Source organism: Tachypleus tridentatus, chromosome 4 (assembly GCF_004210375.1).
Source record: "Tachypleus tridentatus isolate NWPU-2018 chromosome 4, ASM421037v1, whole genome shotgun sequence".
In the NCBI taxonomy this organism is placed as follows: Eukaryota; Metazoa; Arthropoda; class Merostomata; order Xiphosura; family Limulidae; genus Tachypleus; species Tachypleus tridentatus.
Window position 1 is genome coordinate 27,048,563 of NC_134828.1, and position 27,712 is coordinate 27,076,274.

The 27,712-nt window shown below is 35.1% G+C and overlaps 1 protein-coding gene across 1 annotated transcript in view; it reads right to left on the bottom strand.

The window, feature by feature from the left end:
- Positions 1 to 777: 777 nt before the first annotated feature.
- Positions 778 to 27,712, bottom strand: part of LOC143248733 (uncharacterized) — a 41,977-nt gene continuing 15,042 nt past the window's right edge. Inside the window, exons 2-12 of the mRNA XM_076497408.1 lie at positions 24,258 to 24,332; positions 23,338 to 23,610; positions 22,114 to 22,380; positions 21,199 to 21,462; positions 20,291 to 20,469; positions 18,096 to 18,235; positions 16,870 to 17,015; positions 13,881 to 13,962; positions 12,164 to 12,314; positions 5,978 to 6,179; positions 778 to 2,302 (exon numbers count right to left, since the gene is read on the bottom strand). Coding sequence (XP_076353523.1) covers positions 2,088 to 2,302; positions 5,978 to 6,179; positions 12,164 to 12,314; positions 13,881 to 13,962; positions 16,870 to 17,015; positions 18,096 to 18,235; positions 20,291 to 20,469; positions 21,199 to 21,462; positions 22,114 to 22,380; positions 23,338 to 23,610; positions 24,258 to 24,332 — 1,994 coding nt within the window. The 3' untranslated portion in view covers positions 778 to 2,087. The remainder of the gene's footprint in view (positions 2,303 to 5,977; positions 6,180 to 12,163; positions 12,315 to 13,880; positions 13,963 to 16,869; positions 17,016 to 18,095; positions 18,236 to 20,290; positions 20,470 to 21,198; positions 21,463 to 22,113; positions 22,381 to 23,337; positions 23,611 to 24,257; positions 24,333 to 27,712) is intronic.

Genomic DNA, 27,712 nt, shown 5'->3' on the forward strand with positions numbered 1-27,712 from the left:
AATTTTAGTTCTGACACGTTCATGCAGCATGTCACGTCTACGTAACAAAGTTAATTTTAGTTCTGACACGTTCATGCAGCATGTCACGTCTACGTAACAAAGTTAATTTTAGTTCTGACACGTTCATATAGCATGTCACGTCTACGTAACAAAATTAATTTTAGTTCTGACACGTTCATATAGCATGTCACGTCTACGTAACAAAGTTAATTTTAGTTCTGACACGTTCATATAGTATGTCACGTCTACGTAACAAAGTTAATTTTAGTTCTGACACGTTCATGTAGCATGTCACGTCTACGTAACAAAATTAATTTTAGTTCTGACACGTTCATATAGCATGTCACGTCTACGTAACAAAGTTAATTTTAGTTCTGACACGTTCATATAGCATGTCACGTCTACGTAACAAAGTTAATTTTAGTTCTGACACGTTCATATAGTATGTCACGTCTACGTAACAAAGTTAATTTTAGTTCTGACACGTTCATGTAGCATGTCACGTCTACGTAACAAAATTAATTTTAGTTCTGACACGTTCATATAGCATGTCACGTCTACGTAACAAAGTTAATTTTAGTTCTGACACGTTCATATAGTATGTCACGTCTACGTAACAAAGTTAATTTTAGTTCTGACACGTTCATGTAGCATGTCACGTCTACGTAACAAAATTAATTTTAGGTCTGACATGTTCATACAGCATGTCACGTACGTGACCTCATCAGCAGCTTCAAATGCCAATCCAACATGTAAACCATCTCAACGCAAAACAAATAACAAATAGAACATTTATTATACCACAAGCAACAGTTACACCACCAAGCATTAGCACTAAAAATAGTTACAAAAACAGTTTTCCTGTACAACTTGTTCAATTATTAAAATAAACGTACCCATCTTATCACCAAGTGCAACCAATGACTCCCCCCATGCAATAAGATAAAACGTCTCACCAAGGGATAGTGTGACTTACATGTAACAATATCAAATCTTTCACCTGAATTTCCCCAAGTAACGATGAAGAATTGTTTTATTATTAACGAGAGACCTCTAGTGACTGAATAAAATAAACATATATTGGCTTACGGTCGAGAAAAATATTCCACATGAAAATCCCGCTTTCCTTCCCTCTTGATAAATAAATCGTAGCTGACGAAATTGATATATATATATGAAAACACCAACAGTGGAGAAATTCGTTGCACTGAAATATCGTATGAAAGAAAATCAGATATGATAAATATACGATTGAAATACACAAGAACTACAGTTTAATGGTCCATTGAACAGTCTGTTGTCACACTGGTCATTTTTAAACATTAAACAGTTGCTAATTTATTATTTGAAAAGCTTTCTATGTTAGTGTAACAAACATAGGTTTGGGCAACAGCATTATATGACACACATATTGTGAAAAAAAACTATTGTGCAGTGTCACTTGAATGCTCATTTTGTGGTTATTTTGTTCACAACAGGTATTTTTAACATAAAACAAAATTCCACTTGTTATTGTGTGAGAATCAAACCTGGTTACTACTTAACAACAAACATTGTACACAGGGTGTTTACTGGTATCTCTCATTTTTTTTTCTATTGGAGAAAATACTCAATAAACAGTAATGTTGAGTACAGTTAATTAGTATGAATAACGATAACAAAACATTCAAAGAAAATAAGGCTTACAACCCATTAGACAAAACGTTGTATGTAACAATAACATCGGGTAAACCATTAGACCAAAGGTTGCACGTAACAATATAATTGGAACTATTATACGAAATGTTGCATGTAACAATAAAAATGGGTACACCATTAAACGAAAGATTGTACGTAACAATGTGACTGGGTAAACATTTAGAAGTAAGGCTGTATGTAACAATACGATTGGATAAAACATTAATCGTAAGGCTGTATGTCACAATACGATTCGATAAACCATTAAACGTAGGGCTAACTGTACGTAGCAATATGACTGATTAAAGCTTAAACTGGTAAAAAAAAAAGTCGGTTTCGAAAGAACCAATAAAGATAAGAAGAGAAGACGCTTCATGATGTTGAGCTAGCCATTTGGCATCACAGTTTGTCTACGACGTGAACAGTTTGGTCTTGCTGGAGATAGAAGCTCGACTGCTACAATGACAAGGTCTATTGCGACGTTGTCGCCTGTAGATAAACACGAGAAACGTGCAGGACACGAGCAGAACAATCTGGATTATTCCAAGGACAGCTGCGGACCAGATTACCACAGTAGTGCTGAGACATATAGTTTTTCCGGAGAGCAAAACGGATGTGATGTTTTCTGCAGAAAAAAAAAAAGTTAATTTCACAGAACCTAAATAGTATTTAAGGAACGGAACACGTGAAAGAGAGCTCTATTTATCTACTGAGTTTACACACATTATTACGTATAATTATCGTACTTAATCTGTCTTATATAATTACATTATTGTTACGTAATTCATGATATAAATAGTCATTACTGTGTCTGTCATATCACATCCAGCCATTTGAACACTGGAGTACCGAATGGCTTCGTCAGCACTGGATGGTATAGAAAAATTATGGTTAATATATTTTCGTTTGTTTTCAGCAATAAGTTGTTATATGTAGTATAGTCTTTACCGTATGTGATGCGTGACTAAGACAGTGTAAATAACATTTATCTAACACTTGATATAATGTGCATATTTTCCAAAGTTGTCTTTAAAATGTTGCCGTTTTTTACTTTTACAAAAAAACAACAGCGTCTCGAGTAATAACATGTTTAGAAAGAAAACATCCCACATTTATTTGTATAAACATTGTAATTTTGAGAACAAAAGTTGCGTCCAACAGTCACCATATTCTCGATACCAGGAAAAGAAGTCTATAAAAGTCAGTGACCCCTATGTCTCTTTCTGAGTCACGAATACTTTCTGATACTCAGAACAATTATAGGTGTTTCCCCAATTTAAACGTTTTAAGTGTAGTTAAATAAGCAGAGTTTAAGCAGTTTATTTTATCCAACTTAACATTCTACAAGGCTCGATCAAAGTTCATTTCAAATTGTTTGACTGTAGCACAGTCTAATGGTGAAATGTGAAAGGTACAAAAGTGTGATATCCAATCCGATTCAAACCTCATGCATCAACTTCTATAATACTACAAATAGATCACACTTCGAAGTGTGTAAAATACCATCATACTTCTAGGTATGGCCAGGTGGGTTAAGGCGTTCGATTCGTAATCTGAGGCTCGCGGGTTCGGATCCCCGTCGCACCAAACATGTTCGCTCTTTCAGTCGTGGGGGCGTTATAATGGTACGATCAATCCCACTATTCGTTGGTAAAAGAGTAGCCCAAGAATTGGCGGTGGGTGGTGATGAGTAGCTGCCTTCCCTCTAGTCTTACACTGCTAAATTAGGGACGGCTAGCGCAGATAGCCCTCGTGTAACTTTGCACGAAATTCAAAAACAAACTTCTATAGTATTACATATATATTACATATATATTCTGCTAATTTCGTTTCACGCATAAACATTTCTAAAATAGCTTTTTAAACACGGAGATAAAAATTCAGCGATGCAATTTATACTGCATGATTTAGAAAACAAACAAACCAGGAATAAATATTTTTGAAATAAGTTTGATAAATGACCTAAGACGCAATCGTTGCCACGGAACATGTCTTTTGTTAACGTATTGGTTTCAGTTTCGTTTCAACGAATATGAAAACTTCTACCTAAATATGAAAACATCTCCCTACAACGATTGTTTGTTTGCTTGTTTAGAATTAAGCACAAACCTACACAATGGGCTATCTGTACTTTGCCCATCACGGGTATCGAAAACTAGTTTTTAGTGAGTCCGCAGACATTTCGCTGTGACACTTGGGGGAGAGCCTACAACAAAACAGAAAAGTTATGGTTTCAAATGCGTACTTTCAGTGTTAGAATACACGCAGTGCATTCATGGTTTCAAATGCGTACTTTCAGTGTTAGAATACACGCAGTGCATTCATGGTTTCAAATGCGTACTTTCAGTGTTAGAATACAAGCAATGCATTCATGGTTTCAAATACGTACTTTCAGTGTTAGAATACACGCAGTGCATTCATGGTTTCAAATACGTACTTTCAGTGTTAGAATACAAGCAATGCATTCATGGTTTCAAATACGTACTTTCAGTGTTAGAATACACGCAGTGCATTCATGGTTTCAAATACGTACTTTCAGTGTTAGAATACAAGCAATGCATTCATGGTTTCAAATACGTACTTTCAGTGTTAGAATACACGCACTATATTCATGGTTTCAAATACGTACTTTCAGTGTTACAATACACGCACTACATTCATGGTTTCAAATACGTACTTTCAGTGTTAGAATACACGCACTACATTCATGGTTTCAAATACGTACTTTCAATATTAGAATACACGCACTACATTCTTGTTTTCAGTATTTTTCCTCACTGTCCGCCTTCCTGAACAAAGTTTTTTTTTATTATTCTCACTTAAGACTAGAAGAATTTCTGCAAGGAAGAGGTTCCATGTAAAAAATCTGAAACATTTGAAGCCTTAAGCAGTTCGTGATATGAAGCTTTCCCTCTGCTGCTGGGTGTAAAATTAAGGGTTATTTTTCTAGTGAAAACAGATGTTTCGCACCAGTAGCCTCGTCTCTTGCTCGTCTTGAAACATTATGGTGATATACGGGGCAAAATCCTCCAATCACTAAAACTGACTTTATTTTGATGATTGAAGTTTACAATGAGCTTCCCCACTCTCTCCAGACCCAGACTTTGTGACGGAAAAAACAATCCGATACTGAATTAAAGTGGTTTAAACCAAACAACGCGATGAAAGGCGGATATTGTTAGTAGTATAGTGAGAACAGATCACAAAAACACCGCTACTGTATTTATTAATTTATTTTGTTTTTGGTGTTTAAATGATGGCCTTCAAATAAAAATATAAGAAATAACATACAGTTTATGGTGTGTAGATCCTTTATAAATCATACACAATATTCCAGCAGTATTTTATATTGCTATATAAAATACAGATAATAAAGCGAACGTAATTTAGTGTTGCTGTGTAAACTACAGATAATAAATCAGACATGTTTTAATGCTGATATATAAAGTATAGATAACATAGCAGACATATTTTATTGTTTCTACACAAATTATAGATAACATAGCAGACATATTTTAATGTTCCTATACAAATCATAGGTACCATATCAGACGTATTTTTATGTTGCTGTAGAAATTATAAATAATCTATCAGCAGTGTCGTAATGTTGCTATGTCAAATACAGAGAATATATCAGACATATTTTAACACGTCTGTAAACAATTTGGTAACTAGCTGGTAACTATAAACAGCTTGATAAGTGGCTGGTAATTATAAAAACTTAATAAGAAGGTGTTAATTGTAAAAACTTGAAAAATGTTTGGTAATTATAAGCGACTTGATAACTGGCTGGTGATTACAAGGAACTTGATAACTGGCTGGTAGTTACAAGCAACTTGATAACCGACTGGTAATTACAAGCAAATTGATAACTGGCTAGTAATTATAAATAACTTGATAACTGGCTGGTAATTATAAATAATTTGAAACTGGCTGGTAATTATAAATAATTTGAAAACCGGCTGGTAATTATAAACAACTTGCTAACTGGTTGGTATACAAACAACTTGCTAACTGGTTGGTATACAAACAACTTGCTAACTGGCTGGTAATTACAAACAACTTGATAACTAGTTGGTAATTATCTCTTTCGTCTTTTATAATACGAAGATACACTTTTTAATAATATGAAGTTCGTCAGTTTTTACTTCAGTTTTGAAACGAATTTGTTTGCTAATTTAACCTACCTAAAGGAACGCCTTAACACCCTTGGCCATGGCGGGCCTAGAATAAGTAAGTTTACAATTTATTTGTATCTTAGCATTCCTTTTTGTTGTTATTAATGGATATTATATCTTACCTTCGGTTGTTTCCGACAGTTTCTTAGCTTCTGCGACTGTGTTCGGACTGCTAACAATGAACAACGTACTCTCCATCTTTACGTCACTTACGACGTCACCAGCCTGAACTTCAAATGTGGAGAGATCAACCTCGAAGGCTGACCGCCGTTTTCTTCCTAGGGTCTGAGATTCTTTGTTTCCTGTTCTGTTATCACAGTCGACCTATGACATGAAACTGGATAATTACTTTTCCAACAAACACCTCTTTTAAGTAGAAAACATTGATATCTATATTGCGGTCACGCATAGTCAGTTCCACACACACACACTCATATTTTAAGCCCTATATATCAGCACAAAGCTATGAACATTAGATGTGCTTCAACAACCAATGCTACATACTTACCACTACAAGTCAGTTAAGGCAGAACACTAGGTGCTCAGCATTAACAACGTATACTTACAGTAATGTTAAAAATACGTTAACTGATAATACTGTAAACTTGTTGTTACAAATACGTTAAGAGATAAGAGTGTAGACTTTATTGGTGTTATATGTTAACTGGTAACACTAAAGACTTACTTGATGTTAAGGATTAACTAGTGACACTGTAAGTTTACTTGTTCTAAATCAATAATTAGGAAGCTTACTTGGTTTTATGCATCAACTGGTAACACTGTAGGCTTACTTGAGGTTATATTTTAATTAGTGGTAATGTAAACTTACTTGATGCTATACGTTAACTGGTAACACTCTAGGCTTACTTCGCATTTTAACTGGTAACTCTATAAGCTTACTTGGTGTTATATGTTAATTAGTAATAAATAACGTAGACCTACTTGGAAGTATAAGTTAATGGGTAAGACTGTAGACCTACTTGGTGTTACACGTTAACATAATATAATGTTCAGGGTCAAAAAGGGACCTGTTGGTCCATCTCGGCTTTCCCATCTTCTAAGTCAAACTAAATCTATTAAATAGGTTTTTAAAAAATCCATTATCATTTACATATGTGACAAACTTTCTTTTAAACGGACTCAAATTTACTGCCTCTATAACATCCGAAGGCAACACATTACATAGACCAACCACCCTATTTAAAAAATAAAATAGTTTTAGCTGAAGACAGGTTCTACCTTGCTTAAATCTATAGTTTCGTCCCCTAGTTCTGTAGTTATTGCTGTTAAATGTTGATGTATCAACATTATCAATTCCTTTTACAATTTTAAATTCCTTTTTCAACATTAAACAATTTGAGAGATTTCAACCTCTTCTTGTATGACAACCCCTCCATTACAGACACCATTGTAGTAACCTTTCTCTGAACCATTTATAAATACAACCTAATATGCCATTTGTCCTACTACTAGCAACAGCACACTGCTTGGATGGCTTAAGAAACTGATAGACTATTACACCAAGATTGCTTTATTCCATGACACCATTAATATTATTCTCATCCAAGTTATAATTCAAATTATGATAACCCACATACATTATCTTGTATTTATTCTAATTAAAACTCATTTGCCATTTATTTACCCAACTCAATAAATGATCTAAATCCTTTTGTAAATCAACAGCATCCTCTTCACAGCTAGCAACACCCAATACTTTAATATCACCTTCAAATATAAGTAACTTATTGACCATTCTTTCATTTATATTATTGATGTAAATCAAAAAGAGTAAAGGTTCTAATACTGATCCATGAGGTATCTCACTTGTGACATTAATCCAGTTTAACTGAAGTCCATTTAGAGCAATCATCTGCTTTCTTCGTTCCAGCTACTCTTCTATCCAATTTGCTAACTTACCCCCCCACACCTATAGATATATTTTTTTACAAGTCTTTTATGAGGCATATTGGCAGATGCTTTCTGGAAATCCACAAACAACAAATCTATACTCTTACCTTCATCTAATTATGTAGTAACTTTTTCAGAGCATGTGAAAAGATTTGTAAGGCAAGATTTTTCCTTAGTGAAACCATGTTGAATATACAATAAAATTCTAAACTTTGTTAAATGACTTTGCAAAATATCTTTTATCAGACTTTCCAAAACTTTTCCCACGATTGATGTAAGACTATAACTTACTGGGACAGCAATTACTACCCTTGAGATGGAGTGAGATTAGCTAATTTCCAAACTTTTGGTACTTGTCCACTATTCAAGAACTTAAAAAGAAATATTATGACAAGAGGCTCACATATTCAATCCTTGGCTTCCTTTAAAACCCTTGGGAAAATATTATCTGTCCCAGGAGCTTTACCATTCTTTAAACTTCTTTAAACAAAGTAATTATGTAGACTTGTTTTTATATGGCAACTAGTAACAATGTAAACTTATTTCATGTTATAGGTTAACACTAGATTATCTTCATGTTACACTTTAACCTGGTAACAATGTAGACGTACTTGATGTTATACTTTAAAATGAAACAATGTACAATTACTTGGTATTATGTAACGCTATAGATTTACTTGATGTTCAGTGGCAACACTGTAAATTTCCTTGATTTTAAACCTTAGCAAGTAGACCTATTTGGTGTTATACATGGACTGTTAACACTAGACTTAGTTGGTGTTATTCATTAATTGGTACAGTTATTTCGTGTTATAAGTTAATTGGTAACACTGTAGACGTACTTGATATTACGTGTTAACTAGTAACACTGTAGATTTAGTTGACGTTATAAATCAGTTAGTAACAATGTAGACTTGGTTAATGTTGTATACAATAACTGGTAACAATGTACACTTACTTTATGTTATAGGTTAATTGGTAACACTGTAGACTTACTTGGTGTTATACGTTACGCAATAACATCGTAGACTTGGTGTTATACGTTAATTGATAAGAATGTAAATTTACTTGTAGTTATACATTAATTGCCAGATCCACTGTAGACTTACTTTGTGTTATACTTTAATGTACTTACTTACAATGGAGACCTGGTGTTTTATGCTAACTGGTAACAAAGTAAGCTTACTTAACATTACATGCTAACTAGTAACTATTCAGGCTTTTTTTTTCGAGAAGTATCATAGTTCATAACTCAGCCACTATTTTAAATTAACCTTTTAAAACCTACTCTGATAGTACATTAGAAGATTTTATAAATGAAAAAATAATTTATGGTTTGTTCAAAGTAAATAATTTATGGTATGTTCAAAGTAAATAACTTATGGTTTGTTCAAAGTTTTTTTTTATCGTAATTCGTTCACATATTTATTTTATTTTACATCTAAAACCTGGTTACTACACTGTAACTGTGATCGACTTGTAAAACACAAGAATTACATCGGCATTAGACCTCAACAAAGCTTCGTTTTTTCTCAGACACGCCGCCTTAGCCGAGATGAAAAAAAGAAAACTAAACACATCTAAGAAAAATATAAACTGAAGTGCACAAAAACCTACAATTTTTCGCATCTTGTGACTAATACGGTTTTGATAATCGTGACTAAAATATAGCGTCACGTCGAGTAACACAATAACACATTGTGTTTGTATGCTGTTAACACGCGCTTGGAGAAGTGTCAAACCTTATTCTCTCGAGAGTAGCTTTGACCTGCTTTTTTTAATAATTAAAAACTTGTATTTGTAATGTGTGCCTAAACACACATATATATACACAGAATAACTTTGTTTTGTTTGTTTTTTGGAATTTCGCGCAAAGCTACTCGATGGCTATCTGTGCTAGCCATCCCTAATTTAGCATTGTAAGACTTGAGGAAAGGCAGTTAGTCATCACCACCCACCGCCAACTCTTGGGCTACTCTTTATCAACGAACAGTGGGATTGACCATCATATTATAACAACCCCACGGTTGAAAGGGCGAGCATGTTTGGTGCGACGGGGATGCGAACCCTCAATCCTCAGATTACGAGTCGCACGCCTTAACCCACTTGGCTATGCCGGACCCAGAATAACTGAAGCACACATATTTAGTCTTTAAAATGTTTGATTAAAAATAAAATTGAACTACATCAAAAATTTACATAATTATTATATTACTTGATGATATTTTAAGAGCAAAAGCAGTTAAACAAATAACTTATATAAACATTAATTTTATTGTGAATTAAAAATAAATAACGTATTACATTAAAAATGTTGGATGTTACTATCTTTAAACTATAATTTAAAATAATAGAAACTTTCGTTTAGGTAACAATTCTACCTAGGCACAGTGACTTAGCGTTTCAAGTATAATGCCGTTCGGAAAATTCACCTAATCAAATTAGGCCTAGAAATTCATTGGCATTATTGTGTAACCTATTGTTATCGTAAGATGGATTTTTTGGTATAAATGAAGTAAAACACAGTCACATTAGGATAACGATGTTTTAATACAAATTACGAGAGTAATTATAAATATGCATCACTTAACGAACTTTGATAGATAAATAAACATGTAACTCTTCGAGTAACTGAATGAACACGCTAACTCTCACTACGAACACTGAATAACTTTTCTGATGGTGTACTGACACGCTAATAAATCATCGAATACTTTACTAATTCAATAACTTTTTTATTAACTCATTACTTCACTGATTCCCTAACTTATAATTATCTTGCTTCTATATACTCTGGGAAGCTTCTTGATTATTAGGTCTTCATAAACGTTATAAGTATTGCATCATCATTACGATCAGAAGCTTCTAGCAAACAACTAGTTACGCAATCTAAAACTATATTTACAGCGCTAAATAATAACATTAAAAAATAAACCTTTCTAATGACATTAAAACTCGCATTTTATTTATTTTTTACAGCGTTAGGCAACGTAGTTACCTCAGAATTAGGCTTATTACATAAAAAGCACAAAAATATAGATACTCTATGGTGTAAGGGCTAAAATATTGTTTTATTACAGTACAACAGTGCAGTCATTCTATCTTATTAGAACTTGAAGTTTCAAAAGTGTACTCACACCACGGTATTAGGCATAGCAAGTTAGAGTATTACCGTATAATAAAATTAGTTATATATTTACGCCACTGTATAAAGCCTAGCATTTTAATTACATATTTATTTAATAATGTTTTAACAGTAGAAATAACCTAATGCATTAGGTGAAGAAAGTTGGTCTGAGCTGTTTTAAAATTAAGACAGTACATACCCTCCACGGCGTTAGGCCTAATACTTCAGTGTTATTGTCTTAACTATACTACACTGTATCAGTCATCATAGCACACTAGTTTTAGCAACTGTAAAAACTTACAACTGAAGAAAAGAATAATTTATAAAAAATATGTCAACCGCAATACATCTGTCATATTTAGTGCCGACGAGGTTTTTCGCCAAACACCACCATATCTCATCAGGCCGGCTGGGATATAACAGACAGTAGTAATGTAGGCGCTATTTATATCATAATTTTTACGAAGTGGAACTATTTTAGTACGAACTTGATTACGCAAGTGTTACTATCAATAACATTAGGATAAAAAATCGATCACGTCATTAGTTACAACTGGCGGATTTTAGTCGTACTCTTCTATAATCTCAGTTGGGACGTCCAACAGAAAGTTTGATACTTGTTAAAATTCTCATAAACCGACTTCTAATAACGTCAGTGATTTTTACCAGTAACGACGTTCCAGAACGGACCAAGTTCATATTCCTGTTCGATGCACCAGCCCCCCGTTAGTACAGCGGTAAGTCTGCAGATTTACAATGCTAAAATCAGGGGTCCGATTCCCCTCGGTGGGCTCAGCAGATAGCCTGATGTGGCTTTGCTATAAGAAAACACACACACAAAAAACTGCAGTTTATGGCCCGGCATGGCCAGGTGGGTTAAGGCGTTCGACTAGTAATACGAGAGTAGCGAGTTCGAATCCCAGTCGCACCAAAATATGCTTGCCCTTTCAGCCGTGGGGGCGTTAAAATGTGATGGTCAATCCCACTATTCGTTGGTAAAAGAGTAGCTCAAGAGTTGGTGGTGGGTGGTGATGACTAGCTGCGTACCCTCTAATCTTACACTACTAAATTAGGGACGGCTAGCGCAAATAGCCCTCGAGTAGCTTTGCGCGAAATTAAAAAACAAAACAAACAAACCAAGTTCATAATTCTACTAAAGAGAAACGAACAAAGAAGAGAAGACAAACAATACCAGTTGTTTTCACTAGAGCGGGACATATCAATAACGTTAGCTAAAAACGTTAGAAAAAACAATATCACGTATAATTACAGGAGGACAGGTTTCAAGGCAGAAAGACACGGTCAACTCAAATTTCACTGCAGTGTCTGACGGGAACTTAAACGCCTGGAAAGGTGTCACTAAAGATTTCGTTTTTGTTTCTTGTCGTAGAGCTGGAAATACGTTCGGTTCGATAGGACATCTGTTAATAAACAAAAAACAACAACAACATAGTCAGCAAAATGTAATGTTCACTCTGTATATAAATTACAAAAAAATATACCCAACCTTTTATTTAGATTAAATAAACAACAACCCATCACAAGTTTCAAAAAATTACGACTGGTTTATGTTCGTTTCTGCAAATCAATGTTAATTATTTCGACGACAGAAAAAATTTGATCAAAGACATGATTCGCAATTCTGTAAATAACTTATTATTACTTTTATTAATTATAATAAAATACTACTTACTAAAAACACCAAGCCCGGATGGCCAGCTGGGTTTAGGGTTTCAACTTGTAATCTGAGGGTCGCGGGTAAGAATCCCTGTCGTACCAAACATGCTTGTCCTTCCAGCCGTTGGGACGTTATAAATTAACGGTCAATCCCACTATTCGTTGGTAAAAGAGTAGCCCGAGAGATTGCAGTGGGTGGTGATGACTAGCTGCCTTCCCTCTAGTCTTACACTGCTAAATTAGGGACGGCTAGCGCAGATAACCCTCGAGTAGCTTTGCGCGAAGTTAAAAAACAACAACAAACAAACCACATCAAATATCATATATTCGGGGCAAGCAACCGAATGGGCCATCTCTGTTGTGACCACCACAAACGTGTGTTGCAAAAATTGATTTGTATTATTTGACTTTAGTTTTTACCTAGAACTAATCTAAATCTCTTAAGCTGGATGAATCGCGGATGGTATTATTGAATTTACGGCCGAAAATATCGTTCATATTTGTTCAGTGAGGATAGGTACCCAAATAATGAAACAGTGCGTTATAAAACATCTGTTACAGTGTATGAACGCCTTCTACGAAGTTGACAATTTGTAATTATAATTGTTCTTATTAAAAGACACTAATATTAGTCTTTAAAGGACAAGATAAAGAATTTAGTGTTCAAAAATACATAAATATATAATAGTCCTAATACTAATGTCTCATACTACAATTATACTGCATTCTAATTTTTATAAATAGAAACGTACGAAAAGTATAATTAATTAGCTATACTGCTGGCTGATTTTCTAGTTTCGCTCTAAGTGTATAACTAAGTCTGATCGGAAGTTATTGTTTGTTTGTTTTTTGTGCAAAACTACACGAGGGCTATCTGCGCTAACCGTTCTTAATTTAGCAGTGTAAGACTAGAGAAAGGCAGCTAGTCATCACCGCCAACCGCCAACTCTTGGGCTACTCTTTTACCAACAAATAATGGAATTGACCGTCACATTATAACGCCTCCACGGCTGAAAGGGCGACGGAAATTGTTATTATTAGCACTATATGCCTTCAACTCTGAGTGAATTCAATGTTTATTTACTTCAGATATAAACTAAAGTATTATTAAGTTGTACTGTTTGTTTGTTTGTTTTTTTTTATTCCGAGCAAAGATAAACGAGGGCTATATCGAGTTAGGTACAGCACAATGATATCAGTTAGGAAAGCATGAGCAGTCCTAGTTTGAACTGTTCAAATATTGTTCTTGTGTTGTTTTTATCCATGCTTAATGAAAAGTGGTGAACAAAAATACAGACACGTAAACCTACCCATAGTCGTCAATCAAAGGGATCATGTCAGAACCCTCTCCACTTCTTGCAACGAGGCCACTTCCAGATATTCCGAACACACCTGTAACAGTAAATATAATAAATTCCTTTTCTTCATTAACTTTTCATAGAGTGTAAAAATAAGTTCAATTAGTTAGTTGCAAAATAACTTGGTAGTTTTCTTTCCTAAGAAAAGTAGTTGCCTTCTGTGTTTTAAGAATATATGTTAGCCCTAATTCAAACCTAGTAATAATACGTATTAGTCCTAATTCAAACCTACTAATAATACGTGTTATTCCGAATTCAAACCTCGTAATACGTGTTACTCCTAATTCAAACCTTCTAATAACACTGTTAGACCTAATTTAGACCTTTGTTTGTTTACTGAATTTCGCATAAAACTACTCGGGTGCCATCTACGCTACCTGTTTCTAATTCTGAAGTAATAAACAAGAACGAGTAAAGTCAACTTTCACTACTCTTTACCAACGAATAGTGGGATTTATCTTAAAATTATAACATCCCCACAACTTAAAGGGCAAGTATATGTTTGGTGACGAAATCCGAACCCACAGATTGCAAGTCGAATGCCTTAACCATCAGGCCTATACATTCAGACCTGAATTAGTGTGAGGTGCCGGTATGGGTATTAACACTTTCACTAATAACGCAGAGAGCAACGTTTCGACCTTCTTAGGTAATCTTCAGCTTTACAACAACAACAGAAAAATATTCATTTTTATTTCAAGTGGGTTTCTCGTCATCACGAATGTGAGGTGCGGTTCAATCAGCGTTTTTTGTGAAGTACCTAGCTTACCCTAGTTGAAATATAAAATGATCTACAGTCTTAGCTTTAAACCTTGAGCTATTAAAAATTAGTCGTGCTTAATAACAAAGTATTCTCTCCTTCCGTCTTTGGAACTACAGTTTCCGTATTTTGTCAAACTCACTCTAATGGCCATCATTAAATGCTGATTTTCAACAATACAATTTCTGCGAAGGACAGAGAGGTCAATCACCTGTCTTAACAGTCTTCTTACAGGCCTTCAATAACCTGTAGATATCAACTTCCAAGGCAAGTTTACACAGGCTAAAGTCTATCTTGAAGTGCCTCAGGGAATTTTACAAATATGTCGTAGAATAAGATTGCTAAAATTCCTGTTTCTCGATCGTTTTTTTTTCTCCTGAATAGTCCTTGATTTGAGATGCGAGTGGAAACTCGCGAGCTTTCACCAACTTCAACTCCGTGTTTATTGTCCTGTTAAGCTACGATGGAGCATGCTGTCATAAATCACAATGGCTTTCCGATTTGGAGGGTTTTCGATTACTACCTTCACTTCGAGGATTTGGAAATTTTATCCTAAACGTTATACTGCAAAAGTTTTCCGTGGAAAACGCTGAAGACTCTCTTTTTCGAGTCCTCCAGTTAGTCAACTGTAAGTTTGCGAACTTACAAAGCACAAATGCTGGATTAGATTCCTGGTGGTGGGCAAAGCGAGCATAGCCTGTTATATGGTCTACAGCGTTTACTCACGTTGTAAATACCAGTTCGCAGAAATGAATGTGACATAAGTTTATAGTTAAAATACATGATAGGTGACATTGCCTAGAATTTAATAAATGCCGTAGCAGTCTAATTATAGGGCGATCTCGAATATAAGGCGATTCCCATTTTCAGAAATCATGGGAAAAATTGAGTGCCATAACGCCATTTTCTTGTACGCAAAACCAATAGTGTAACTTAACAGCTGCAGGTGGATTAGTTGCAAGAATTAGCGTAACCGTGTGCGAACATCTGGTGCACATGCTTAGTCTTGGTCTGATCGGAATGCGACAGGCTAGAGTTGGGGGAATGGGCCTGTTTTCGGCCATGACTATAAGGCGACTATGAATTTAACAGCTAATTTACTAATCAAACAATTTCGTCTTATAATCGAGCCAATACAGTATATAAGCGTTAAACATATGGCTTCAGGGCTCGAAACTGAACTACTCATCACTGTTTTAACATTGTCGTTATTAAAAGGCTGTGCGTTCCCATATAGCAAATAGAAATTATTTCACTACTTTTTCGAAACACCGAGGCTCAATGAAAAGGTAGGATAAACTCTGAATCCTTTTTAAAATATGAAAAAGACGTGTAACATCTACCAAACAGTGATTAAGCAGTATATTAATAGAGCTATTACGTAGTCAGAGCGAAGACATGTCATAACAGACACACACAAATTACCGCTCATCTTCCTGTATAGTCCAGCATCCTTCATGAACTGTAATAACACTCGATTCTGTCCACGGTTATTTTTACTTTCGTTAGTCTATAATCTATGGAGTGACAGCCATCATAAAATGACACATCCAAGAAAGTGAACTGTACAATAAAACACTAAGAATCTGGTTTTCAGATTCAGCTCAACTTTTGAAAATTTAAACAAGTGTTTAATATATGTAGCAGTTGTATTATACAACATACCATCTTTACATAGCATTTTACCATATAGCATGGCCTTCTCACCTTTTATTTTTACCATATAACACACACCCTCTTACGACACATTTTTCAACAAAATACACCATCTCTTATATAGTATTTTAATATACAATGTACCATCTCTAATGTAATATTTTTACTATAAAACATACCATACTTTATATAGCATTTTTTATCATACAACATACCATCTCTTATGTAATGTATTTACTGTACAATATACTTTCTTATGAAACATTTTTACTACACAATATGCCCTCTCTTATGTAACATTTTTATTACACAGTATAGTCTCTCTTAAGTACCATGTTTTTACTACACGATATACCATCTCTTATCTAATATTTTTACTATGCAACAATATAACCGAATTTAAAGAACTAAAAGTCACGTCCAACGAGCCTAGCCTAATCAGACACACCCAGTAGTCAGGGTTGAAAAGCACTAAATTACGGTATAGGACTTAAGGCAGTTTAACTACTTTAAACTAAAGCTTACTGTTGTCGAGCATTTCTACTCTCAAGTACAGTGGCTCCCCAAGCTCAGCCCCTCTGACTTCAGCACCTGTAGAGTTTACAACGCGAAGCTGAACTCCAGGTGTTGGTACTAATCCTGTAACCACTTGGGTTAAACTTTGAAACTCCCTGAAATCGAAACATAGTACATTAATTCATATTCAAGGCGCTTAGCAGTACATCGTTCACACAGAGTTTTATCACAATATTTTAAAAATAACTTACACTGTTCTATAGCTATGGTGATTCTCATAGAACAGCTCTTCAAAACTAGTTAAACTATACTTTTCACTGCATTTTGTAAACTAAGTGTCTTCGTGAGGTAACCATTATTTATTCCTTTTGTTCAGGGTTACCGAGTTCTGTCATTTTATTATTTTCTTCTTTGATTTAGGCTTACGGATTTTTACCACTATTTTTTTTCCTTTAATTAGGGTTAACGAATTATTTCGTGTCATTCTTTTATTCTTCGACCTCAGTTTGCATAATTCTACCATTATTTCTTAATTTGGATTAAGATTGTCGAATTAAATCATTCTTTTGTCCTTTGTGTTTCCGAATTTATTCGTTTCATTTTATCCTTCTTAAATTGAGAGTTACCAAATTTTACCAAACAATGCCCTATTAGTTTCTTTCCATTTTTACACATATGAACAAAAATTTTACAAATGTATCTAAACTATACAGAAATTGCCAAATGTCAAACATATCGGGCAGTGAAGTCCATTTATTAGAAATAATAAAACATGTTTTGTTAATACAAGTTTGTGACGTTAGATGTCGCATTCTAAAAAAAAGAACTTTAAATCAAAATCATGGGCAATTACATAGAATTTCATGCACCATTTCTACCTAAGGAGAAGAAAGTTAATTCATCAATCGTAAATTTTAAAATCGGTCACTGTTAGTATGTTTTAATACAACGCCCATTGGATGAACAACTGGTATGTTCCAAAATGATACTGCGCAGGAGCACAAGGTGATGATGATTGTTTCACCAATGAGAGACATCGTTACATCTGGATAAGCCAGTTTTCAAGTAACTAAAAGTAACCAGTTTATTCAAAATGAAGGTGTTGTCCAATCACGATAACTACACCTACTGTTAATTTATGTTATTAATATCTCAGCTGTCTATGACATATCTACACACTTTGACTTCAATTATCTCTTAACAAACAACACAGAAAGTGCATCGATATTACTAACCCCTCAGTAACTTTCTTTCCTCCCCTTACCCGGGTTCTGATTTCTTCATAGTCACATGCTACATCTACACGGCGGTCACTGTTTTGTAGTATATAAGGGTGGTGTTGTAGTACTACACTGTTGATGAAAGTTCCGTTACCCTAGAACAAAATAGAAAACTTTCTTATAAGTTGACTCACCATTGTAGAACAAAAATATTCTTTGTTACGCTAACCTGTTACTATATTAACGACACCGTTTTGAACTGTAGCTACGTGCCTCAACATTTACCAAAACTTTAGATATCACAGACAGATATCTTAGCATTGACGATGACAGAGGGTATCACAGAGTTGTTTCAGCATCTCCCATAACTTTGGACATCACAAACAGTTGTCTTAACATTTACCACAGAATTAGACCTTAAAGACAGTAGTATTACTATCTATAATAACATTGGATACCACAGGCAGTTGTCTTAATATTTAATATAACATTGAACATCACAGGCAGTTGTTTTAATATTTAATATAACATTGAACATCACAGGCAGTTGTTTTAATATTTAATATAACATTGAACATCACAGGCAGTTGTTTTAATATTTAACATAACATTGAACATCACAGGCAGTTGTTTTAATATAACATTGAACATCACAGGCAGTTGTTTTAATATAACATTGAACATCACAAGCAGTTGTTTTAATATAACATTGAACATCACAGGCAGTTGTCTTAATATAACATTGAACATCACAGGCAGTTGTCTTAATATTTAATATAACGTTGAACATCACAGGCAGTTGTTTTAATATAACATTGAACATCACAGGCAGTTGTCTTAATATTTAATATAACGTTGAACATCACAGGCAGTTGTCTTAATATTACAGTTGTCTGAACTTTTACACTAACATTGGACATCACAAACCGTTTTCTCGACATCTGCTATTAATATTTGCTTGTTATTATGCATAGGGCTACAAACTGGGCTATCTATACTGTGCCTACAGTTTCTTGTGGGCCTGATAAGCCCTTAGATTCACATCTGAGCCACCGTGGGGGGAGGGAGTAAACCATCAATACGCTACTTTTAAAAACAAAAGTTAACTTATTAACGATACGGTACGTACAAATGCAGAGTAAATAATTAATATTAAAGTAATTAGAATTAAAAACTAGTTAATTCATATTGTATTGATTAGAAATACAGAAACCTTAAAGAAACTGATATTATTTTATTGGAATCAGTAATTACTTGAACATAAGTTAAGAGGTTGGGTAAATCGCTTTCTAATATGATTGATAAGATGTATTTCGTAGATAATTCGTTATTTCTTTTGTTTGTTTGTTTTCGAATTTCACGCAAAGCTACACCAGGCTTATCTACGCTAGCTGTCCCTAATTTAGCTGTGTAAGACGAGAGGGAAGACAGCTAGTCATTACCACCCACCGCCAACTCTTGGGTTACTCTTTTACTAACGAATAGTGGGATTGACCGACACGTTATAACTTCCCCCATAGTTGAAAGGTTGAGCATATTTGGTGTGACTGGGATTCGAACCCGTGACCCTCGGATTACGAGTCGAGCGCCTTAACCACCTGGCGATGCTGGGCCGTCATTACTTCTTTTAAATTTAGACAACAGTCGAATAAGTCAATTTCGAAACAGCTGAGAAATAGATGAGTATCGGTGACTGAAATCATTTGGCAAAGTTAATCTTGATTAATTTCATTCACGTTCAACGTTCCACGCTGGTACAATGGCAAGTCTACGGATTTCCAACGCAAAAAGCAGAGGTTCAATTCCCCTCGGTGGACTCAGCAGATAGTCCGGTGTGGATTTGCTATAAGAAAACACTCACACGTCCAGCTGTTTTTCACATTTGTAATTCGATAAATGATTCCCGAAAATTTGTGAAGGAATTGCCTTTGTTTTGAATTTCACGTTAAACTACACAGGCCGTCCCTAATTTAACAGTGTAAGACTAGAGGGAAGGCAGCTAGTCATCATCACCCACCGCCAAATCTTGGGCTACTCTTTTACTAACGAATAGTGGCATTGACCATGATATTATAACGCCCCCACGGCAGCAAGAGCGAGCATGTCTGGTGGGACAAGGATTCGAACCCGCGACCCTCAGATTGCGAGTCGAGCGCCCTAATCATTTGGTCATGCCAGGCCAAAGGAACTACTTAACACGAATAAATTACCAGATTCGTCGTCCCGCACCTCGTCCCGTGCAGAGGAATAGTCAACGTAATCTCGCCACTGTCCGTGGCGGTTGCGGCGAAACATTCCAGATGATGGCCGACCGAATAAATTTTCCCGCGGAAAGGAGTGGAAACTTTGAAGATGGCGGTCATTGTGGTCGACTCACACCGCATCTTCACTACAAGAAAATAATAACAAAAGCACATTTTCTCTGACTAATACTTACTTAGTATCGTGTTTATATCATCTTACACAAACCTAAAGCACTTTCTATACAATAGAGCTTGAGCTAATATAAAGTATATTCATCCCATTATGAGGGTCATTTTCTTTCTCAAAAGGAACTTCAGTGTATTAGTTGATGTTTCAAAATTAGAAGGGCTGTTATGGGATAACAGTTTCTTGCTTTAAATAACAAGTTATTATAATCTACGTCTCAATGATTACCACATGTTATTGACTAGAACAATACTTGTCCAACGGTTAACACATTAAGTGGAAGAAAGTGTTGCACTAAGAAGTGTCGGAGGAATAAAGTTTTGATTAAACAAATGTCCACTTCAGAACCGTTTTGTTTTATAACCTTTCAACACTGGATAAAATCAATAATACCTGTGGCAGTTAAGGTTCTCAATTAATGACAACAGTAAAAAAAAATGTCGCAGATCTTACATTAACCTGCAGTATTGGTACAAATCTGGTATTCACTGTGATGAACTACATTGGTCTAAATATTGTGTTCACTGCGATGAACTACGGTAGTCGTATAAATCTAGTGTTCAGTGAAATGAACTATTGCATTGGTATAAATCTGAAGTCCGCTATGATGAACTACATTGGTCTAAACCTAATGTTCACTTCGATGAACTACATAATGTACTTAAGCAAGAAAATAAAATATTTCTACCTTCGATGCATGAACTAAGTTCATAGAATTCAAATCTTCCATCAGAGGGCATAACGACACTCTCTGCGATAGAGTAAGAGTCCTCTGGTGTCAATAAGCAGAGTTTCCTGGAAAGATCGAACACAAAAGAACGACACCTGAAGTCGCCATGTTGAAGACAGGACTCTTTGCACTGGTCCCTGGTAGTGGCTGACTGATCAACATGGGCGTGGCTGTGAATGATGGTTCGATCTTTTTGAAGGTGGAAGTGGCATTGGCTTGGCTCTAAATTTCAGTATAAAGTTTAAAGTCAAATGTTATATTTATAAATAAAGACAAACGGTTAATCACACGACAACTTTTGATGTTTGGGCCTTTCTGAAATTCTAATAAATGTCCCTATTACGACATTAATGGTGGTATTTTAAATGGTAATTAGGGTAACATATCTCATATGAACGAAATATTTTACACCGTTTCTTATGTTATTTTTATTCATTAGCATAAAAAACCTCGCGTGTCAATTCCAAGAGTTTAGTTACTTTAGTATAAAAGTGTATACATATTGAGTTGATTTTACAGTGACATCTGTTGTTTGTCTGTATATAAAATATATTCACTTTACTTAAAGTTTCACTTATGTACAGACACGCAACGTGTACTGGAATGTGACTGATAGAACAGTCATAACCTAACAGATGCTACACTTATAGTAACAAGGCATGTTTTACAACCAGTCAATCACATCTCAGAGACAAACACCAAAAATAAAAAGTATCTCAAGTTGATAACCGTTACTGGATAGTATATATGGCATTTTACACTACCAACCGACCAATCACTAAACAACGATATATATATCACATTGATAGAGCGTTCTACACTGCCAACCAATCACAACTCGGAAATATTCAGTAAACCGAGGTAAATTCTCACCTTGAACACACTGGTTCTCCAGGTAATCCACCTGTTCAGGCGAACTTCGGAAGGCTTCCGCAGCAGTCCTTCGGTCATACTTGCTAAGCACGCAGTATTTTGTCGCGTGGTTGTATTGCGCGGAACGACACGTGAAGCTCTGCTCAGTAGCGCATGCTTTTAAACACAGATCTTCAGAACCTATCGCAGCAACAGTCTTGTCATCGTAACCAATAAGGTGAGAACCAGGAATTCTATCAAATGACCACTGACGGTTACACTGCAAACCTGGTGGTCAGAAAAATCAAAATAACTAAGACGCTATTTTGAAAAATCGTGCCGTAATTCATCTGATCAAAGATATTCCGAAATAAATATATATACTTCAGTTGGTATTATAAAATCTTAAGATAGATACTCCAGGATAGCATTAACCTCACTGTCCTAACATAATAAAATATAATAAACAACTTTTAAGTGCTCAATAATAACGTAACTTTCATACTTTGTGATAACATTAACTCAATGTTATAAATAAATTACTGAGATATCACTAAAATTTATGATACTTCGTGATAACATTAACCTCGGCCCGGCATGGCCAAGCGTGTTAAGGCGTGCGACTCGTAATTTGAGGGTCGCGGGTTCGCATCCCGGTCGCGCCAAACATGCTCGCCCTTTCAGCCGTGGGGGCGTTATAATGTTACGGTCAATCCCACTATTCGTTGGTAAATGAGTAGCCCAAGAGTTGGTGGTGGGTGGTGATGACTAGCTGCCTTCCCTCTAGTCTTACACTGCTAAATTAGGGACGGCTAGCACAGATAGCCCTCGAGTAGCTTTATGCGAATTTTAAAAACAAACAAACAAACAAACAAAAACATTAACCTCAGTGTCATTAAATTATTTATGACACTGAGGTTAATGTTATCACGAAGTATCAAAGTTCTGTGATATCTCAGTAATTTATTTCTAACATTAATCTCAATGTCATAAATAATTATAATTTAATGATATATCCCGAGTCTTTAAGATATCACATGATAACATTAACCTCATTATCATAACTGAATGAGATAATTCTAAACTTTAATAAGACTATCCAGATAATCTTAGCCTCACTCTTATCAGTTACACAGCAGCATGTAATAAATTTGAAATACAATTTATTTAATAAAGCACAAAATTATTCATAGCGATACTATAAAAACCCCCATTAAGAAACAGATATATTGGAGATACGCTCACCTATAATGCAGAGTTTTCTGTGGTAGCTCCAAACGTAGCTGGAGATTAACTGTTCTCTGACTAACGAATCTTCAGCTTTACTTAAAACGCATGTGTTGTTCTCGTGGTCCAGAAGATATGCGAAACACTGTTCATCAGCGGAACATATGGAGTAACAGTCCTTTTGACTGGTTTGTTCTAACAACAGATAAGAATCTGACCCCTGGAGTATGTGGTCAGGCAGTCTGTAACCTTGACTTCTTTCATAGGTCATTCTCCCCTTGTCACATCTAGCTACGATAAAAAAACACTAGTTTAAAAAAAAGGAAATACGCCATTAAACAAATCTTTCTAAAAATATCGGTTAAATCATTCGTACTCCACCAAAATATGTCACGTGGCTCATTATTCTAAACGTGCCTGTAAATTTAGTGACAACAGATATATGTGAACTGCCTTTATCAAATACTTCAATCATATATTTGAAACTTTAACATTCAGTTAAGTGTCACTTTGGTTGTTTGTCATAGTTTACTGGCTGTTACTGTGTTAAACAGCATGGTTGTTGTTGTTGTTTTGAACTAAGCACAAAGCCACTCAATGGGCTATCTGTGCTCTGCTCACCACGGGTATCGAAACCCGGTTTTTAACGTCGTAAGTCCGCAGACATACCGCTGAACCACTGGGGGGCTAAACAGTCTGACCGATATCTATTCACGTACTAATGACATTATTAAACTGAATAGAGTCAAATTGTTTATAACGAGAGACAAACTGCTTGCTAAGAATTACTTCACGTTAATTATTTGATATTAATTATTTAAGGTAAATAATTCATGTTAATTATAAGACTTGAATTGTATGTGACACTTAAAACATGGGTCATTGTTGTTTTCCTCAACATGTTAAACATTTCCTTAAATAGTTACAATCTAACTTACCAGCATTCAGAGGAACAGTTACAACTGTTATCAGCACCACAAGAATCACCACTCTCCGGTCTCTGATTGGTGGATCTGCAAGAGATAATACTATTGTGTACAATGTGACATTGTTATAACACAAAACCCGTGGATATCAACACTGGAAATAATTAACATAGGTGAGGACACTACAGCTGTTAGCGCATGATGGCATCGATAAAGTGCCATCTTGCAGTTTTAGTGTGAACTAAGTGCTCTGGTGACGTCAATTAAATCGTAATGGATCTTAACACCCGTTCCACGTTTTTACGAAAAATGACAATATCCTATATTATGTAGCAGAAAATAGAAAAAAAAATTCAGAAAAACGTATAAGTACTTACGTAACAGCACATTTATAAAACAGACAGAACATAAAACGGACTAATGTGTGAGAATTTTTCCATCAGTACATAATTCTTATTGCTGTATTTTACCCCATCCCATTCATTTCTTCAGAAATGGTGAAGTTTTTAGCAAAGCGATTCAAGACTATAATTAAGAGTTTATGTTCTGTAAAAGTCAAACTTTCTCTACATCTCTACAAAACTGATTTGGGCTGAATATAAAGTATTTAAGGACGACACATTTTTAACAGGGGTCTAATTTTTATACTTAGCTTTAAGGGTGAAAAATAGAGTTAAGATGACGTCAGAACTTATTCCACTTTTATTACAACCTAGAAGAAGCACAAAAATAAAACAATGTTTGATGTTAAAAGTGATCATTCATGAGACCCTTAAAACAGCGCCACATAGTGCTTTTTTTATTTCGCGCAAAGCTACAAGAGGGCTATCTGCGCTAGCCGTCCTTAATTTAGCAGTGTAAGACTAGAGGAAAAGCAGCTAGTCATCACCACCCACCGCCAACTCTTGGGCTACTCTTTTACCAACGAATAGTAGGGTTCACCATCACATTATAACGCCCCCACGGCTGAAAGGGCGAGCATGTTTGGTGCCATGGGGATTCGAAACTGCGACCCTCAGATTACGAGTTGTATGCCTTAACCTACCTGGCCATGGTCTGGTGGAAAACATTCTAACATTTATAACATAAACTGTATCGTTCACTTTGTGCCTTCTTTACATATTTTTTTATTTAATTCATACACGAAATGTTTAAGATTTTCAAAATAAATATAAAAATAAGAAACAAAAGGAGATTTGCATACACTGTCAAACAAAACTAAAACTAATTTTGATTTAATTTAATAAAATCAATAAAACAACACTTTCCTCTATCTAATAAGAGTAAATCCAAACGTGTAACTCTTTAAAGCAAAAACTGAAAAAAATCAAGTAGTCTTAACGCACTAGCAGAAAAAAATCTCCATCTCCAGAAATTAAATAACTATTCTCTAATATACTGCATAAAGCGGAGAATTTCAGGTGAGAGAAATACACAGTCGTATATCTATCATTTCATATCTGTTCTTTACAAATCAGCACCAAACTTAACACAGAGATACAGGATAACACGAGGAAGGTCATGGAGGTTCGGACCCCACATCTAATAACGTATTGATGTTAATCTTGAAAAGAGTATTCTTTCTTTCAGTATTGTTACTTTTAACACGTATTATGTGTCATATTAAGGGAAAGACATAACTGCCTAGTTTCCTATCCTTTTTCCAAACCATGTTTTATTTCATCTGTTCAATAGACTGATACCACAGTTAGTCAGCGAATAAAACACCACAATTGGTTATACCCACGAGTGACACAGCGGTATGTCTGCGGACTCAAACTGATAGAAACGAGGTTTCGATACCCGTGGTAGGCAGAGCAATGATAGCCCATTCTTTAGCTTTGTGCTCAATTCTAAACAAACCACAAACACCTGGTTTCGGAAACAGATAAACAGAAATATAACTTCTATGTTCACATATTTAAACTTTGTTATATAATTTTTAACAAATACATTTGTAAAACAAAACCTGTTTCTTCATCATCAAAGTGGCGCAAACTCTATGGTGTCTGTTTTATTGGGATCGTTATTATAGACCCGACAGTATCCTGCTGTTATCTTTACTACTAAAGACTGGTAAAAAATACCTACATTGGGACTTTGATGGCTTAGTCGTGACCCAAAGTCACGAGTCTGCAGCTAGACCAGACACGACGACCCGCATATCTGGGTGGTCATCATTTTTAACCAATGCCGAATATTAGCGCAATTATAAACTCCAACTTGGTAGCTCGAATCACTTATTAGCAGTCGAAAACAGATAATCAAGAGAAGAAAATAGCAGCTTGAACACCAGCCGTGTTAGTCATGTCACTTGTTTGCTGCTTCAGGTTGTCATTGTCCACAATAACCAAGCTTTACTACTAGCAACGTTGTTCCTGTAGTTACACTATTGTTTCAGGTTGTTACTGTTCACAGCAGCCAAGCTTTATTACTAAGTATACTAAGTACGTTGTTCTTGTACTTACACTATTGTTTCAGGTTATTATTGTCCACAATAACCAAGCTTTATTACTAAACACGTTGTTCTTATAGTTACGCTATTACTTCAGGTTGTCATTGTCCACAATAAACAAGCTTTATTACTAGGCACATTGTTCTTGTAATTACACTATTGTTTCAAATTGTCATTGTTCTAAATAACCAAGCTTTATTACTAGTCACGTTGTTCTTGTAGTTACACTATTGTTTCAGATTGTCATTGTCCACAATAAACAAGCTTTATTACTAGGCACATTGTTCTTGTAGTTACACTATTGTTTCAGATTGTCATTGTTCCAAATAACCAAGCTTTATTACTAGTCACGTTGTTCTTGTAGTTACACTATTGCTTCAGGTTGTCATTGTTCTAAATAACCAAGCTTTATTACTAGTCACGTTGTTCTTGTAGTTACACTATTGTTTCAGATTGTCATTGTCCACAATAAACAAGCTTTATTACTAGGCACATTGTTCTTGTAGTTACACTATTGTTTCAGATTGTCATTGTTCCAAATAACCAAGCTTTATTACTAGTCACGTTGTTCTTGTAGTTACACTATTGCTTCAGGTTGTCATTGTTCTAAATAACCAAGCTTTATTACTAGTCACGTTGTTCTTGTAGTTACACTATTGTTTCAGATTGTCATTGTCCACAATAAACAAGCTTTATTACTAGTCACGTTGTTCTTGTAGTTACACTATTGCTTCAGGTTGTCATTGTCCACAATAACCAAGCTTTATTACTAGTCACGTTGTTCTTGTAGTTACACTATTGCTTCAGGTTGTCATTGTTCTAAATAACCAAGCTTTATTACTAGTCACGTTGTTCTTGTAGTTACACTATTGTTTCAGATTGTCATTGTCCACAATAAACAAGCTTTATTACTAGTCACGTTGTTCTTGTAGTTACACTATTGCTTCAGGTTGTCATTGTCCACAATAACCAAGCTTTATTACTAGTCACGTTGTTCTTGTAGTTACACTAT